The sequence below is a fragment of the Equus caballus genome, chromosome 20 (genome assembly GCF_041296265.1).
Source record: "Equus caballus isolate H_3958 breed thoroughbred chromosome 20, TB-T2T, whole genome shotgun sequence".
NCBI lineage: Eukaryota > Metazoa > Chordata > Mammalia > Perissodactyla > Equidae > Equus > Equus caballus.
The window spans coordinates 57,994,521-58,013,371 of record NC_091703.1 but is presented as its reverse complement, the minus strand read 5'-3'; the positions used below and the strand labels follow the sequence as shown (position 1 = coordinate 58,013,371).

The 18,851-nt window shown below is 37.9% G+C and overlaps 1 protein-coding gene across 9 annotated transcripts in view; it reads right to left on the bottom strand.

Moving 5' to 3' along the window:
* PRIM2 (DNA primase subunit 2) overlaps positions 1-18,851 on the bottom strand; it is a 425,357-nt gene that overhangs the window by 100,286 nt on the left and 306,220 nt on the right. For all 9 annotated transcript variants that reach the window (XR_011430086.1, XM_023624310.2, XM_070245742.1 and 6 more), the window contains one exon: positions 1,901-1,969. Coding sequence is in view for 8 of the 9 variants with exons in the window: in XM_023624310.2 (XP_023480078.1) it covers positions 1,901-1,969 (69 nt within the window). In the remaining variant the exon portion in view is untranslated. The remainder of the gene's footprint in view (positions 1-1,900; positions 1,970-18,851) is intronic.

Genomic DNA, 18,851 nt, shown 5'->3' with positions numbered 1-18,851 from the left:
GTTTATTATTTTATTGATGCTTAGTTCTTTAAATTTTATAAAAACAAATTCTTTCTTTTTAAATAAGAACCGTATTTTCAGCATTTAGGGGTGAGAGAAAGAGGACTAGGCCCGCCATCGACCAAGGTTCTAGTTCAAGATCCCCATTAACCAGTTGTGGTGCCTCGGGCTAGTCACGGTCATGTAGAACCACTATGTGGTTTTTTTTTAATGTAAACTATGAAAGTTGGATCATGGATCTGGACAGAAAAATGCTCAAGACCCCAACAGCCATTATTGCAAATCCAGTACCAGATACTACAGAACAGCAGAGTCATGGTTAGGCTTATAAGCTTTAGATGAGTTACTCAACAGCCTGGTTCAAATCTGAGTTCCATCCCTTTAGAGCAGTATGACTTTACACAGGTCGTTCAGCAGCTCTAAGCTTTATTCAGAAACGGGGCTAAAACAGTACCTAGCAATAGTACTGCGGTGTGAATGAAAAGAGCTAATGTGCCCGAAGTACTTAGTGCTGTGTCTGGCGTGCATTAAGGGTTCTATAGATGTTGGCTGATATTATTATTTTCATCATTATTGGTAATATTATAGGATATATTTTCCCTATGAAATATTTTATCAAGAAATTCTGCAACTATAGAACCACAATAGAAAAATTATTTCATGCAAACTAAATAGAAAACATGAAAATGATTATAAAACTTAGCATAGCATTGTAGCTGATGATGAATTCAATAAATGCAATATCTTTCTTGGGACGGTTATGGATCCCTTTGAAACCTGATAAATACCAAAGACTCCAAAAAAGAAAAATGTACACACGTACACACAAACAAATGTTTCAAGAGGTGCATGGACCGCCCAGTGCATTCTCGGACATGTGCCCTAGGTTAGGAAGCCATCATCAGGATCACTGGTTGCAAACTGGGGATTGCTGGGCTGAATGCGACCTACAGATGGGTTCTGTCGGCCTGCACAGGGTCTTAAAGCTTACCAATGTGAATGCCTCTAAGAGGACACGAATCTTCAGTGTACCACAGTTCCTACCACACTCTCTTGTGTTAATCTCAGCCGGCTTCACTTTTTTGGGTTATTTGCCTGACCTCTGTAGGCCTCTGAGTTTGTGACCTTTGTTCTACATCTTTCAGAAGCTTCTAGTAGGCCTTCTCGTACTAAGGAGGCTGGCAAGACAAAAACCAAACACATTTCCCTGACTCCTTTCAGTTGAGGGTCCACCGTGTAACCTAGGTTCTGCCATGCAGGTAAACACGAGACTTGGGAAGCAGATTCGGGTAACATGAGGTGGCAGCCGTAAGTTGAAGAATCACATTTTCTGCAAGGAAGATGGCAAAAGCCTTTGGTTCTTCTGGGCAGCTGTGACGAAAGTTCTAGATCTACTCCAGGGGTTGGCTAACTGAGGCCTTGAGTCAAATCCAGCCCACTAACTGCTTTTATAAATGCAGTTCTACCAGAACGCAGCCAGGCCTCTGCCCTTACGTACTGTGGATGGCTGCTTTTGCCCTACAACAGCAGAGCTGAGCAGTTGTGACCGACAGCATATGGACCATAAAGCCTAAAATTTCTACAACCTGGCCCTTTGTAGAAAAAGTTTACCGACCCTCAGTCTCACCCCTAGATGTGGAGTGGTGGGTGGCAGCTGTAGCGAAGACGGGTTTTCTCAGGATGCAGCTTCTCCCAGTTACAATATTCCTGGTTCTGTAGCATCCAGGCTTGATTCTCTAGCCCTTCTATAAATTTTATAAGCTAGCTAGTACCGTATAATAAACCCCTTTCTGTTGAAAATGGCTAGAGTAGTTTCTCATGCTGCAGCTAAAAACCCTGAATGAAACATGGAGTAACAAAAGACAAAGACCAAGGCTATAAAGATTAAAAATGTACTTACATTATGTGTCATCTCGAAGTACTTCTGACAGGCTACCTGGTAATGTGTCCCCTTTACTAAATCCAAAATCTAAAATGAATGGGAAAAAGAGAAAGAAAAATTAAGAATTGTTTTTCCTAAACCACAGTAGCTCATGGTTGTTGGCCTTTTCATAATCTTCATTCCAGACAGGAAATGTATGAAATCATGTAGCATGTTGTACTTCTGCAGCCTGAACACTGTGATAATTCTGACATTATACAGTAGCTGTTTGGGTCAGCATTAATCCAAAGATGACAAGAGATAGTAAGTGATCTTTCTGACCTGCGAACTGTGAATTTCAATAACTTTACCTAGACAAGTTGAAATTAGATCCTAGCATTATGATTTTGACAGTTATTGTCAGAACGTCATATTGCAACATCTCTTTCAAAACTGTAGATATAAATCTAGTAATCTAAATAGTTGGTGCATGAACAATCAGGTATACTATTTAGATTTTTATTTTCCACATTACCAGTTTATACAGATACAGCATAAAATACAGCTGCGTGCACCTCAGGAAAATTTAAATGTAAACCCTTTGGATGAGTATCTGTGGAGAGGGAATGCTTTTACCTTCAATCAGATTTGTCCTTTTTTGAAATGAAGTTATTTCTAGTAAAGCTCAGCAGAATATGAGAGCGAATAGTCTATTCTGAACACCTATTAGGAACATCATCCTATCTTTTGTAAATACAATTTGCTTTCCAATTCTACTTCATGTAATCTCTTCACAGTGGTGCAAACTCCCCTTCTTATCAGCAAAGTGCAATGCCAGTTGAAATTTGTAAAGTTTCATCACCTCCCCACCAAATAAATAAAATGTATACTTGGCCTGTTTATCAAATACAGTAAAATGCTGGAATTAAAAGATAGCCTCAAACGAGAGGGAAATACAATTCTGGAGAAATGTTAATTTCTATCACTTTGCAAAAGGCTGACCTTCCTATGACGAAAAGAAATGTGCACGAACTCTCGGATTCTTGCTATCCTCATTATTGAATATAGCTTACATCTTTTGACAGATACACAAAAAAATTACAGTTGCAGAATGGGCATCATATAATAGTGACAAGATTGTGCTTAAACCAATTGTTTTTCTCTGAGTGGCTTATAGATTACATTTCTGAATTTCAGGTCACCTTTTATTAAATCCTATGTGAAAGACCTGGGTAAACGCTAACCAATCATAGCACCCAGGATCCTGCCCTTCTGCCTATGTGACCTATTTACTTTTCTTGAATTATTAGACAAAAAATGAAAAATCAATTTAAAAGGAATGACTATAAATTTTTAAAAATGAATAAAGTCACAAAGTTTTCTAAATAGTTCTAATATCCTGAGTTCATATTTGCCAATGTTTTTACAAAGAGAATTCAAACTGTGTTGAAATAAACCTGCAATTGATTATTGGCAAACATCAATGATACCAATTTATGAATATCTGTGAATTACAATTTTGGAGAAGCAAAGACTTCAAACATAAAGTTGTTTAAATGATGTCATAAATCACCTGAAGAGAAAATGAATCCACAGAAATAAACAAAAAGCTCAACTATGTGGTACATAATAAGTTCCTTTTATGTTAAAGAAAGAATCCAAATGTAGATACATTTCTTATTCTCTCTTTATCTCTACATAAAATAGAAGTAATATATTTAAATAGCTTCCTTGCAAAGTAAATATGTAACATTATACACAAACTATCTAATATACATATTTGGGAAACATGCTATGAAGAAATACTTATAAGAAAGATACTAATAAAAATATCTAGTTGGGTGATATACATATATGTAAAAGTTATTAAGGAAAATTGACATAAGCTGCAGATTAGGAGAAAAGTAGATTTATCTATCTGAAATTTTAAGTTCCATCAAAAAAATTAAATTTAGATTAATCACATACTAATCCCTCCACCCCACCCCATGCCCTGCTCCACTCTCAGAGAAGGCTCTTCCTTAACAAAATCATTTACTTTTCCTCTTACTTTTTGCTTTATCTTTCCAGGAAGAGTTTTTATTTGAAATTTTCTTGCACATCCGTAAATAAATCATTTAACCATCTATCCTTAAACAACTTTACTGATCATGTCACAGCATATTTGAGTGGACGAAAGTCTGCACATATGTAAAGGTATAATGGGAAAAAAATGACTGTAGAGTGTTTTTCACTGCCTGAAAAAGCATTCAAAGAAAGACAAATTTAGGCCTGAGGAGAGAAGCTAGGGAAGGAGAAAGAACACCAAGTAATGGAGCTATGGGGGACAAGAAATGAGCTAATAGGAGAAATCTAAGAGAAAGACTGCTTTGAGGAGATTAGGTATTACTGGGAGGTATTATAATCTTCATTTCAGATATGACGAAATTTATCCTCTTGTCTGTCTAGGGAGGGCCATTTACTGCAAAAAGAATTAAGAATTTTAAAAATTGTATGCAACTTAATGATCTTGTTTTCCTTAAGAGGAATAGAAAAAATATGTTTTTAATTTGAGATAGAAAAAGTGAAACGTTACTCAAAAAACCCAACAACTTATAAAAATATACACTTTAATTTCACATTATGATCTACATTAAGGAGATAAAGGAAAAGAAAAAGAGAGAAAGAGAAGGGTCTTTTGGACCAACGAACGAAGTTTGGCTTCTTCTCCGAGTTAAGTGGGGAGTTACTGCAATGTTCTAAGCACAGGCATGACAGGAACCGACTTAACATTTTTAACAGGACTCTTCTGCCTGCTGTGTGGGGAAGAGACTCGAGGGGGCGGGGGCAGACCCTGGGGCTCATGACAGGAGTGCAGGGCTTGACGACGGAGGCTCGGACCAGGTGCTAACAGTCGTGGTGAGAAGTGGTCAGATCTGGAGAGAGAACAATTTCCCACTTAACGGCCATGAGCTATTTTGAAAAACAGCTGCTCTACATGAAAATGCTCGACAGGAACCTGTTCCCCAATGTTCTGGAGTAATGCATTACCTATCACTCAACCCCTCTCCACTCCGACTGATTTCCCAAATAAAACTAATTAGTTTTAAAACTCAATAAAATGCCAATATATAAGTAACAAGCTAGCATGTAAAATAAATGTAAAAGGCCAAAATAAGATTAACAGATGCTTTTCATGCAGCAACACGAGTATGACCCCTGAAGTCTCTCAGAGCCAGCAGCATCTTAGATGCACACCCCCTCTACGGACCTCAAAATTTCCACAAGTGATTCCGATATGCTACCATGTGTATATGGAGCACGACTTGACGGACTTTTCCTGCATCTTATTTTCTTAAATTTTCTGATGAAGACATCACTGGCAAACACCATAAAGATATTCTACAGGTATGTCTATTTTGAGGATGGTGCTGGTGCAATTTGCTGAGGGGTTAGAGGACTCTAAGGCAGGAAATACAAAGCTAAAAACTAAAGGAGGGGAAAGGAGAATTGAGGTATGAGCAAGACACTAAAATTCAGTTTGTGAAACAGAAGCAAAAATAGGCACATGGAAAACAAACAGCCAAATCCAAGGACAGATTCCTGAGGCAGACTCTGTGGAACAGAATTTGGGATGAAAGCTAAATTCTCTCCGGTGTGTTTTCTGTACCCCTGGAAGGGAACCACTTCCGTGCTGATGCAGAGATGCTGAGAGGCCCCTGCTCACCAGCGAGGCAGGACAGGCGTGGTTCTGCAGTGACGGCGGGAACGCATGATGAGTACAATTCCTGAGCCATCCTCACTTCCTGGAACTCAGCGTGTTAGGAATAGTTGGTCTCATTTAGAATTTAAATCTTTTGTGTAGTCGTAATTCAAGGAACTTTTTTTTTTTTCAAGCACAGAAGAGGCCATGTCTCAGGGCTGTGGACAGTGTGCTTGACTTACAGCCAGAACACGGTGACCCTGAGAAGGCCATCAGAGTGGAACCAAGAGTGGTGTGCTTTCCTTTGAAACTGAAAGTGTTCTTTGATGTTTTCTCAAGAACGAAGAAATACTGGATGTGGGAATATTTCACAATGCGTTAATTTTGAACTTACCTACCTAACCTTGTTTTCTTTTTCATGTGATTTTTTTGAGGGGGTGGCATATAGGGAGTTAATTCATAATGTGCTTGTTTATATATATTTTTTTGTTAGAGTCATACATTGAATATGACATTAAAATCTTTAAAAGAAAACAAAGATTCTGTAGAGGAGCCAGAATGAAGGTGTGGTCAGGCAACAGTCCTTTCTAACAGTGCTGGTTCCGTGTTGGTTTCGCCAGCACAGCTTCCGAAGGGCCAGACCTCTCTCCTCACACACTGGCCTTTGCCCTTCTTAAAGGGACAGCTCCCCATGGCTGGTGTTGAGCAGGCAGGGAGTGGACAGAGGGAGGGTCAGAAATAGAATTGTGAGGAAAACACATACTAACCACAGGTGGAAAGTCACGGAGAGGAAAAAATGTGGAGACAAAAGGAAACAACAGGAAGATGGAAGAACCAGGTGGAAGAAAAATATGGAAAGCCAGAGAAACAGGGTAAATGAGATGGAGTCCACAGCTTGCTATTTACATGGCGTGTAAACATCGAAGTGTAACCCACAGCTCACAAAGGGTGCTGCACCGAGCAATGACACAAACTCTCCAATCTTCCTGTTCCATTCTGGAAGAGCCAGAGCACAGCATGATTTCCTCTCGTATACGTACAGTATTAACACCAAAAGAACAGTTCTCTAAGGAGGAAAAAAATCAAGTTCCAATTCTGATGCCTAGGCTGAAGTTACCTAATTCTGCTTTAGAAAAATATATAATCAAACAATTTGAGCAATCATATCAAATAAAGCCTTATTGGAAGACACAAGCTTACTATTCAAATAAAAAATTTCTGTGAAGATCTAAGAATATTGCTCAAATAGCAATCTCACTTTTGGTTTTTAATGCCAGTATTTCCAGACTAAGGTACAAAATGTCAAGTGTAACAATCTATTTATTGTTCTAATCCAGTTTGTCAGTAATCAAAAGGCTACAAAAATTAAGAGGAATAGTGATGCCAAACTACTATGCTTTGTCACATTCTTTAACTTCTCTCTGTCTACATTAACTATTCTTTATCAGCTGACTAAAGTCCACCAAGGAGAATATTAGATGTTTTTTTTCCCCAAACAATGCAGTTTGTTACCCTTATAAGAACACGTTCATCATATTTGTATTTGCTAAGTTTGGTAAAAGCATTTATTACATTTCATTTACTCTTTCATCCTCAGGGCAAATTACTGTTTTGGTTTTGAATTCTAATCAAGCGGCTAACCAAGACATTCTTCCAGTGGAGGAACACAGAGCAAGTAAGGCCATGTGCTTCTCATTTGATTGTTGATAGAACAGAGCCAGCTGACAAACACAGGTGATGGGAAATACTGGTGGGAAGTGCTATATTTCTATTTACACATCCACACGCACTTATACATATATATAAAATAGAAACATAGATAACATTTTATAACTCTGAGCCACACTTTGTTCTCTCTTCCTAATGCTCTCTAATATTCCCTGCCATCTGCAACTTCCTCACTGCCTTTTGCTTCAGTGCCTGCCAGTGAGGTCCAGATGATTACCTGGCAGCAGAATGGAGCCACCTGCCCGTCCTTGGCTTCGGGGAGTCGAGTTCTGTACTGCTAGGTACGCTGCCCTCACCAATCAGACCTGCAGTAAATCTGTCCCTAATTCAAGGTCATATTCTGTCTTATTTAAAAGCGACAAGAAGCTTGTTTCTTCCTAAAAAGCTCAACCTTTCAAAAGCAGACATGCAGATATTTTTCTAATTCATTTCTAACCTTCCGTTACTTAGAGGTGAGAGAGAATGTAGTAGAGATGCAGAGTCTGGAACACTTCTGAACATATTACTTTGCTCCTGTTTCTCATGCGCTCAGCCAAGCTTAGTCGTGGCCATCGCCGCCTTACAACTCTGCTGTGACCTTCATTTATTGGCAGATCAGGGGCAAATTTCCCTCTCTTGAAGATATGCTTTTATTCGTTTAAAACATTACATGCCAAGACTTTTTCTGACTCATTCTTCATTGTCTATGAACATAGTTATCTGACTGAATTGATTCCACCTCCAAATATCTTTAAAACATACCTTTTCCTCTCCATTGTTCAGGCCCTCATCATTCTGTTTTATTGCAAAGCTTTTTGATTTATCCTTTCCTCACTCAAGAGAGCTGCCAAACTGCCACCAGAATAACTTTCCTAAAATCCAATTCTAACCCTGGCACTGCCAGCTCCCAGCCGTGGGTGGGGCGCCAACTCTTCATCGTGGACCAAAGGCTGTCCTCATCAGGCCACAGTCCCCCTCTCTGCCCCCTCCTGCCCGGCCAGGCCACTGGGGTCCTTACACTCTGGTCCAGCTCCTCCCACAGTGTGTCCTTTGGAATTTTAGCTCACAAAATCCTGGTGATGACTCAGAGGGTTTTCTCATCTAATGCACTGTTTGATTTGGTTTAATCCAGAAGTATCTAAGTTTCTTTAGGGCAGAACTTATCAGGGTGGCGTTTTTCAACAAATTCTTCACCAGAACCCGTTTTCATAGATCTCCCAGGACTAGGGTTCCTGAAAGCACAGCCTGACAACCTTATCTACACGGGCCTGCCGCCCCAGGTCTCACCTACTGCCTTTATCCTGTCTAGTCTTCTCTCACACGCCTCCTGTGCTTACTACCTGTCTCCCGCTGGAGTCTCAGCCCCACAAAGGCAGGGATCGTGTTAGTTTTGTGCATCACTACATTCCCAGTGTCTGGAACAGTACCTGGAACACGGTCATCACCTGATTATCATTTATAGACGCTGGATGAGTAAGCCTTTGCCTGCTAAGGCTCACCTCCCGCCACTGGGGAAACTTCTACTCAGCTTTCAAAAGCAATCCAAACATCACTTCCCACGTGAACATTCCCTGATGTCACTCCTCGTCCTCCTCAGCACGTCTCCCCCCTCGGATTCTACAACTAGCGCTTAGAACATATTCTTATTAAAGCACTTATCAGACTTTATTATAGTTAATTATGCCTTTTGACTCCACTACACTAAAAGCTCTAAAACAGTTTCTTAATCGTCTATTTCCAGATTTGAACACACTGAAAACCTGGCGACATGTCAAGTGCTCAGTAACTGTTTATAGAGTAATAAAATAAATGTCTCTCCTCACCAAAGCAGCTTACTTCTGTTTAAACCAGTCTTTAACCACTTCTACCAGGAACTTTACAATTACACAGTTGCTTTCTGTTTCTTTCTTTCTTTTGCTCGTTCGTTCCTTCTTCTTTTTTGGGGGTGTAGCACCACACAAAAAAAATAATTACTAATTTAATTTAGTTTTTCCACAAGGCTTTGAAAGGGCTTGAGAGGTTTCTCTAGTCCTATCTTAGGACACTTTGAAGAAGAGAATGAAAATACTCTATCAGATTAACTTGAATCCAAAAGTATAAGCTGCCATTGCTTTACAGTTTTACACACAAACACACGGCAGCCTCTGGCAGCGCCTCTCAGCTGCACTTTCTGAGCGAACTGATTGAGTTGGTCAGTCATTCTCTCACCCCATGCATTCATTTATTCAGTCCACATTCACTAAGGTCCTATAACGAACTCTAGGCACTCCAGTTAGGAACTGGGTTTATAGATATGAAAGATACCATTTCCACCCCTAGGGAAGATGAGGCCACAATCGCAGTTTAGAGAGGAGGACAGAAAAGAGAACAAACGATACAAAACAGTGATGAGTGATCTAATTCAGGAAGACAAATGATGTGACAAGAGCAGGAAGAGGAGGAAAAGGGCTCAACAAGAGCTTCCGGGAAGGCCCCCAGCTGAGCCAAATTGTAACAAACGAACAAGAATTATCAAGAAAAGGAAGGGGTGAGGGCAATCCAGCCACAGGGAATAACATGCAGGGCAGGCACAGAAACCTGACAGCAAGGTGTTGGGGAAGGGCAGAAATTACCAATATTTTGGAAAGATTATGTTGGCATCAGTGTGAAAGACTTTTGGAGGGAAGAGAGATTGCGGAGTTAGGAATTAAATGACATACGATACCCTGACGTATGGAAGATAGGGAGAAGAAAGAAAAAGGGACAGACTCAAGAACATGCAGAGACAGGACGGGGTCTTGAGAGTTTTCCAGATTTCCGGCTTGAGCTCTGGTGTCCCATTCGCTCTCCCAGGAGGCAGTGTAGAGTGGACTCTGGAATGCTGTCTGCATTCCCCCTCCTCAGGACAAGGGAACACATTTCTCCAAGGTCAGAGAGTGCTGATGACTGACAGCCTGCAGCAGAAGTCCCCTCAGCTGAGAAAGCCACCTTGCTCACGGTGACGCTCCCTTCCTGGGAGCAGCCTAATGCAACGACTGACTGATGCAGGGCGATAAAGCCCGAGACCCCTTGCTCCAATTAGGGACAACTCTGCAGGGTCATGCCAGCTTCTAAGCTCCCTGTGGGATCAGCCTAAGACCAACTCCTCCCGCCCAATCTTGCCTCCTTCACTCCCCGATAGGTACTGATCCGAGAGCACTCCCCAGTCGACATACTGCACACAAATCCCCACCACGGCAGACCAGCCGTGCGACATGGTGCAAGTTGTTTCTTGCTTGCTTGTTTTTGCAGGGAGAGGGATAGGAAGCAGGTGAATAATGACAATAACAACATCTATCTTGTATGCCGACTACGTAGCAGATACTGTCCTAGTTATTTTACTTATCAGCTTTCCATTTCTGCTCTTCATGTATATATGCAAAGACATTTGAAAAAGAAGGCTTGTAGCAATTTTTTAGACCTTTGGAAGGTGTGTAACACCCAATTTGAAAATTATATTACATCATTCCTTTATTATGATTTTTCCACAATACAGAAACTCTAATAGTGAAAATTTCTCATTGTCTTTTAACTTACTACATTTGAATAAAGGTTTTGAATCATTAAAAATAGGTATCAAAAAAGAATTCTTGAGAAGCAATTTAAACTGCCACCCAAAATAGTGCATTCCTCAGTGCAGAATAATACCAACATCTGGATTAAAGGATTGAACTTTTAGGGAACATCAACAACTAAGTGAACCTGGAGTTGGGGGAAGGAGAGACGAGAAAGAAGAGGAGAGGAAAGAGGAGGAGGAAGGGAGGACAGGTGAGAACATATGTGTAGGGTCTGTTCAGAGATACAGAGAAAAGTACTACCAAACCTCAACTCCACGGTTTACTTACTAATTATAACTGTGCTACAACTATTCTATTTTTTTTTGCCTGATATAAAAGCAAGCAAGTTCAGAATCACTATGCTCTAGTATCTTTATGGAAATGATTAAAAATCTTTATTCTAATTTAATAGTAATTTTCAAAGCTCTTACTTATAAAAAGAGATGGATGGTATCGGATAAGGCCATTGGAAACAGAACCAAAACTTAAAGTCTCTGAAGAGTTTTTCCAAGGACTAGAGTATTAAGATATAAATTTAGAAATAGAAACTTTATCTAACAAGAGCTACATTGTAAATTGATGGTAAATGCTACCAAGAAGTTTGAAATGGCTTAGAGCTAAGCGGACTAGGAATCTGAAACACTTGCTTTATGAAATAAGGTCAGTTATTTAATTTTCAGGATACTTTAAGTTTGTTTCTCAAAAAAAAAGGTGAGGGGAGCTCTGGGAGAATACTCTATAAAACTGATCATAAAATAGGACTGAGCCAGGAGAACAGTTTTATACCTGTAGGTAGACAGGCTGGATTTTATTGTCACCATAAGTGACAGTATTGTGTGTTACTGAATGAAATTCCTCTACAGATATCAGTAATTTCTCACTTAATGAAATGCATAATAAAGTAATCATAGAAAGATATATAATTGTAAACAGAGTACTAAATTTTCTTTTAAGGAAGACTAAGTTGCCATTTTAATGCAATTTTAGTGAAAGGAGACTTTAACAGGTTTAGCTAACAATGGCATATGTTATTTGACTTTCAAAGTGATTTTTCTTTGAATCACCTTGAACAATATTAAATAATCTTCAAATGGTCATTTATCTTCAGCCTATTAAAAAAGGAAGGATATACACAAAGTCAAGTTAGATGTTCCGTGATTTTTGTGATAAAGTGAAAAATACAACCACATCCTCCCGACACCAATTCTAATGCTCAGCTCCCCATCTTTTCCTTAATGCAGTTCTAAGAGTTACCAAGAACAATGTACACATTTTCAACTACAACACGAAGAAAAGCAGAGCTAAGTGCAGCAATCAAAGTGCTGTTCTCATAAATCAGAAGAGATGCTACTGGAGATGAAACAGAAAAGCTTCTCTCAAAAGCAGCTACTGTTCATAAAGTAACGGACAGACTGAATACCATCATCTACTGGTAAGTACTCCTTAGCTAAGAAAATCATAGGAGTTCTCGGGAGTTCAGATTTATACGAACATTGAGTAAGGAGACATCGAGATTTATCTTTGCCATAAAATCTTCTTGACATAGTGTTACTTTTAAGTCTTTTAAACTGTCCATTTTGAAAGATTTTTTCATTAAAAGGCATTTATCAGTTTTAGATTTAATACGGTCACTAACTTCTTGAGACTTTTTGGACTGTACAAATGAAAAGTTGGGCCCAGCCCCGGGGCTGAGTGGTTAAAGTTCCGTGCACTCCGCTTCGGCGGCCTGGGTTTGCGGGTTCTAATCCTGGTGCAGACCTACTCCACTCACTGGCCATGCTGTAGCAGTGTCCCACATATAAAACAATGGAGGAGGACTGGCACAGATGTTAGCTCAGGGCTGATCTTCCTCAAGCCAAAAAAAAAGAGGAGGATTAGCAATGGATGTTAGCTCAGGGTGAATCCTCCTCAGCAAAAAAAAAGAAAGAACTGTTAACCAGCCTCTCAAAAAGTATAAAGGGCATACATCATTTTTCCTATTTCATGGTTTTAATATCACTATTAAGTTTCTCAGAAACACCAATTAGATTTGCTTTTAAAATAATCATTAATGATTATGCTGAGTCAAAATTCTAAAGCACATTTCCTTCCTCTGTAAAAATTTTTAAAAAGTGAGAAATAGACAGTTTCAAAAATATTAGTGCAGAAATACAGTTGTAAATAATGCATCATTTCAATCAAAAAACCTGAAAAATGAGTAGCCTTATTTACACTCATTTATGGCTCAACATGTAAAAGGAAGAAGTGGTTGTAATGGTCACACATAATTGTAGGCTAGAAGCAAACATTAAAATACGATGTGGAAATAGAACGTAATCATTCTAATACTCAATAATCTCAAGTGCTCAGTAGTCACATGTAACGATTTAGAGCAGTGCTTTTCAATAGAAATATAATGAGTGACATCTGTAATTTTAAATTTTCTATAGCCACAATTAAAAAGGTAAAAAGAAACAAATGAAATTAATTTTAAAGCATCTTATTTAAATGAATACTGCTTATTGTCATTTCAAAATGTAACCAATATAAAAATCTCATTACTGAGATATTTTACAGTGCTCTTTCTTTCATACTAAGTATGTGAAACCTGGTATATATTTTAAACTTATAGCAAGTGGTGTGCTGGCAGTGACTCAAACTAGCTGTGAGAGTTAATTGTGCACATCTCTTCCCAAGTCAGGGTTCATAACATCACACCGGTAGTTGGACATGGACCACAGTAGGAGTATTTACATGACAAAAATCAGCAAAAGACATAAGTCAGGGCTTTATTTTTTCCCCCAGGGAGCTGGTTTACCAACACGCCACTGCTTTCAGCACATCTCAATTTGGACGAGCTGCATTTCAAGTGCTAAACAGTCAGCACGTGTAGCTAGTGAATACTACACTGGACAGCACAGACCAGGCATACAAAAAGAATCAGACTTCCAGAGTTAGCAATTTGTAATATTCAAAATGTCCAGTTTTCTAGAAAATATTATAAAGCATGGGGAAAAAACAAGAAAGTAAGGCCTATTCACAGAAGAAATTAATAAAAACTGTCTCCGCGGAAGCAGACATTGAACTTACTACACAAGGACTTTAAATCAACTGTTTTAAATATACTCAAAGAGCTCAAAGAAACTACAGACAAAAAGCTAAAGAAAACCGGGAGAATGATGTCTTAAGTAGAAAACAACAATAAAAGGAATGAAACTATAAAAAGAACCAGACAGAAATTCTGCAGCAAAAAATTATAATAACTACAATGAAAAATGAAAAACAGCTGATATCAGCAGGCAGAAGAAAGAAACAGTGAACTTGAAGATAGGTCAACTGAGACTATTCAGTCTAAAGAGTAGAAAGAATAAAGAATGAAGAAAAATGAACAGGGCCAAAGAGACATGTGGGACACTATCAAGTGTACCAAATGTTCCATAATGGGACATCCAGAAGGGATAGAGACAGAAAAAGGTAGAAAGAATACTTGAAAAAATGATGGCTGAAAACCTCCCAAATTTAATACAAGACACACATGCAAGTAGCTCAACAAACTCCAAAAAGGATAAACACAAAGAGATGTACACTGAAACACATTATAAACAAATCATCAAAAGCAAAAGACAAAGAGAGAATCTTGAAAGCATCAAGAAAACCACTTGTCACATACAAAAGATACTCAACAAGATTAACAGCTGATTTCTCAGCAGAAACCACAGAGGTCAGAACGTAGTGAGATAACATATTCTGCTGAAAGAATAAAACTGTCAACCAGGATTCCTATGTCTGAGAAAACTATCCTTCAAAAATTAAAAAAAAAGAAAAACGAAGGCGAAATTAAGACATTCCCAGATAAACAAAAGCTGAGGGAATTTGTTGTTAGTATACCCGCCCTACAAGAAATGCTAGAGGGAGTCCTCCAGGCAGAAATGAAGGGTCACTAGATGGTAACTCAAAGCCATACGAAAATAGAGAACAGTGATAAAGGTAAATACATAGGTCTATAAAAACCAGTATTATTGTATTTTTCATATGTAACTCCTCTTTTTCCTCTAATATGACTTAAAGGACAAATGCATAAATAATTATAAATTGATGGTAACGGACATATAATGTATAAAGACGTAATTTGTGACAAGAACAACATAAAGGGAGAGGGACAGAGCTATATGGAAGCAGAGTTTTTGTATACTTCAGAGATTAAGTTGGTACTGTCATAAGTTTAACAGGTTAATTGCAATCCCCAGGGTAACCATTAAGAAAATAACTAAAAATATACATATAGAAAAGGAAATGAGAAGAGAATCGAAACAGTATACTACAAAAAACTCAAATGCAAAGATGACAGTAACGGAAGAATTGAGGGACAAGAAAGATATAAGACATAGAAAACAAAGAGCAAAACAACAAAAGTGAATTCTTTCTTACTAGTAATTTAACTGTAAACAGATTAAAATCTCCAATCTCAAAGACTGGAAAAATGGATAAAAATACATGATCAAACTATATGCTCTCTACAAGAGACTCACTTTAGATCCAAAGACACAAATAGGTTGGAAGTGAAAGGATGGAAAATGATATTCATGAAAATAGTACCCAAAAGAGAGCCGGGTAGCTATATCAACATCAGGCAAAGTAGACTTTAAGTCAAAAATTGTTATAAGAGACCAAAAGGACATTATATACTGATGAAAGGATCAATCCACCAAGAAGATGTAACAACTGTAAACATATACAGCAAAAAACAGAGACCCAAAATATATGAAGCAAAAATTGAAAGAATTGAAGGTAGAAATAGACAGTTCACAATAATAGTTGGAAACTTCAATACCCCAGTTTCAATAATGGGTAGAATGACTAGACAGACAATCTACAAGGAATTCTAATTTGCACAACACTATAAACCAACTAGACATAACAGACATAATCAGAACAGCCCTCCCAAAACAGCAGAATATAGATTCTTCTCAAGTGCACATGGAAAATTCTCCAGGATAGACCATATGTTAGGCAACAAAGTAAGTCTTAACAAACTTTAGAATACTGAAATTATATAAAATATCTTCTCTGACAACAATGCGATGAAATAAGAAATCAATAACAAAAGGGGAAACTGGAAAATTAAAAAATATGTAAAAATTAAACACATTTGTAAACAACCAATAGGTCAAGGAAAAAAATCACAAGAGAAATTGGAAAATATTTTTAGACAAATGAAAACAAAAATACAACATACCAAACTTTATAGAATACAGCAAAATACATTGCTCACAGAGAAATTTCTAGCTGTAAACATTACAATAAAAAAGAAAGATCTTAAAACAATAAACTAACTTTATACCATAAGTAACTAGAAAAAGAAGAGCAAACTAAACCCAAAGCCAAAAGAAGGAAGGAAATAGAGACGAGAGTGCAGATAAACAAAATAGAGAATAGAAATACAATAGAGAAAATTTTAAAAACCCAAAAGTTGGTTCTTTGAAAAGGTCAACAAAATTGACAAAGTTTTAGGTAGACTGACTAAGAAAAAACTGAGAGAAGGGGCTGGCCCAGTGGCCGAGTGGTTAAGTTCACGTGCTCTGCTTCAGCAGCTTGGGGTTCGCAGGTTTGGATCCTGGGCATGGACCTATGCATCACTCGTCAAGCCAAGCTGTGGAGGCATACCACATAGAAGAACTAGAATGACCTACAACTAGATATACAACCATGTACTGCGGCTTTGGGGAGAAAAAAAAAATAAAAAGAAAAGAAAAAGACTGGCAACAGATGTTAGCTCAGGGCCAATCTTCCTCAAAAAAAAAAAAAAAATGAGATGACTCAAATTACTAAAATCAGAAATGAAAGTGAGGACATTACTACTGACTTTACTGAAATAAAAAGGATCATAAGGGACTACTATGAACTGTATGCCAACAAAGTAGATAACCTAGATAAAATGGACACATTCTAGAAACACATAAATTACCAACACTGACCCATGAAGACAGACAAAATCTGAACAAACTTATAACAAGAGATTGAATCAGTCTTAAAAAAACCTCTGAACAAACAAAAACCCAGGGCCAGATGGCTTAACTGGTGAATTCTACCAAAGATTTAAAGAAGAATTAACACGAATCCCTTCCAAACTCTTCCAAAAAAAGAAGAGTCAATGTTTCCTAACTCATTCTATGAAACCAGCACTACCCTGAGAGCAAAGCCAAACAAAGATATCACAGAAAATTACAGACCAATATCTCTTATGAACACAGATGCAAAAAATCCTCAGTAAAATACTAGCAAGCCAAATCCAGCAGCACGTGAAAGGGATTATAAACCATAACCAAGAGGGATTTATCCCAGTAATTCCAAGGTGATTCAACATATGAATACCAATCAACATAATACACCACATTAATGGGATGAAGGACAAAAACCACATGACCATCTCAATTGATGTTAAAAAAGCATCTGACAACATTCACTACCCCTTCATGATTAACACACACACACACACAGGCTATGAATAGCAGGGAACTTAACATTATATAGGGCATTTATGAAAAACCTATAGCTAATATAATACTCACGGTGAAAGACAGAAAGCTTTCCCCCTAAGATCAAGAACAAGGCAAGAATGCCTGCTTTCACTGCTGCTATTCAACACAGTACTGGAAGTTCTAGTCAGAGCAACGAGGCAAGAAATAAAAGACATCCAAATGGAAATGAAAAAGCAAAATACACCTATTCACAGATGAGATGGACTTATACACAGAAAAAGCCTCAAGAATCCATAAAAAAACTACTAGAATAAATGAATTCAGCAAAGTTACAGGATACAAGAACAACACAAGGAAATCAGTTGTATTTCTAACACAGCAATGAACAATCAGAAAAGGAAATTAAGAAAATGATTCCACTTATAACAGCTTTCAAAAGAATAAAATACCAAGGAATAAATTTAGCCCAGGAGGTGAAAGACAAGTATGCCGAAAACTACAAAACATTGCTGAAAGGAATTAAAGACATAAAGAAATGAAAAGAAATCCCTTGTTCACAATTGAAAGGTAATATTGTTAAGATATCAATACTAACCAAAGCAATCTGCAGGTTCAATGCAATCCCTATGAAAGTTCTAATGTCCTTTTTTTTGCAGAAATGGAAAAGTCAATCTTCAAATTCATATGGAATTGCAAGGAACTCCAAATAGCCAAAATAACTTTGAAAAAGAAAAGCAAAGTTGGAGGATTAACACTTCCTGATGTCAAAACTTACAACAATGCTACAGTAATCAATAAAGTGTGGTACTAGCAAAAAGATAAACAAATGGACCAATGCAATGAATTGGGAGTCCAGAAATAAACCCATACATCCCTATCCAATTGAATTTTGACAAGGGTGTAAGTCCATCACAATGGGGAAATAGTCTTTTCAATAAATGGTGCTGGGACAACTGGATATCTACATAAAAAAGACAGAGATTGGACCCTTACATCACACCTTATATAAAAATTAACTCAAAATGGATCAACGACCTAAATATAAGAGCTAAAATCATAAGAGTCTTACAAGAAAATATAGGTGTCAATCTTCATAACCTTGAATTTGGCAATGGACTTTTAGAAATGACATCAAAAGTACAAGTAACAAAGAAAACATATAGGATTTCATCAAAATTAAAAACTCTTGCCTATCAAAGGATATCATTTTTAACAAGTGTTGATAAGATAAATAATAGAACAGGAGAGAATATTTGCAAATTGTTATAGACTGAATGTTTGTGTCCCCCCAAAATTCCTGTTGAAATCCTAAACCCCAGTGTGTTGGTATTAGGATGTGGGGCCTTTGGTAGGTGATTAGTACCCTATATAGAGAGAGACCCAGAGAGCTCTCCCCCTTCTGCCATATGAGGACACAGTGAGAAGACAACCATCCATAAGCTAGGAAGTGGGGCCTCACCAGACACAGAATCGGCCCACACCTGGATCTTGGACTTCCCAGCCCCCGGATCTCTGAGAAGTAAATTTCTGTTGTTTGTAAGTCATCTAGCCTATGGTAATTTGGTATA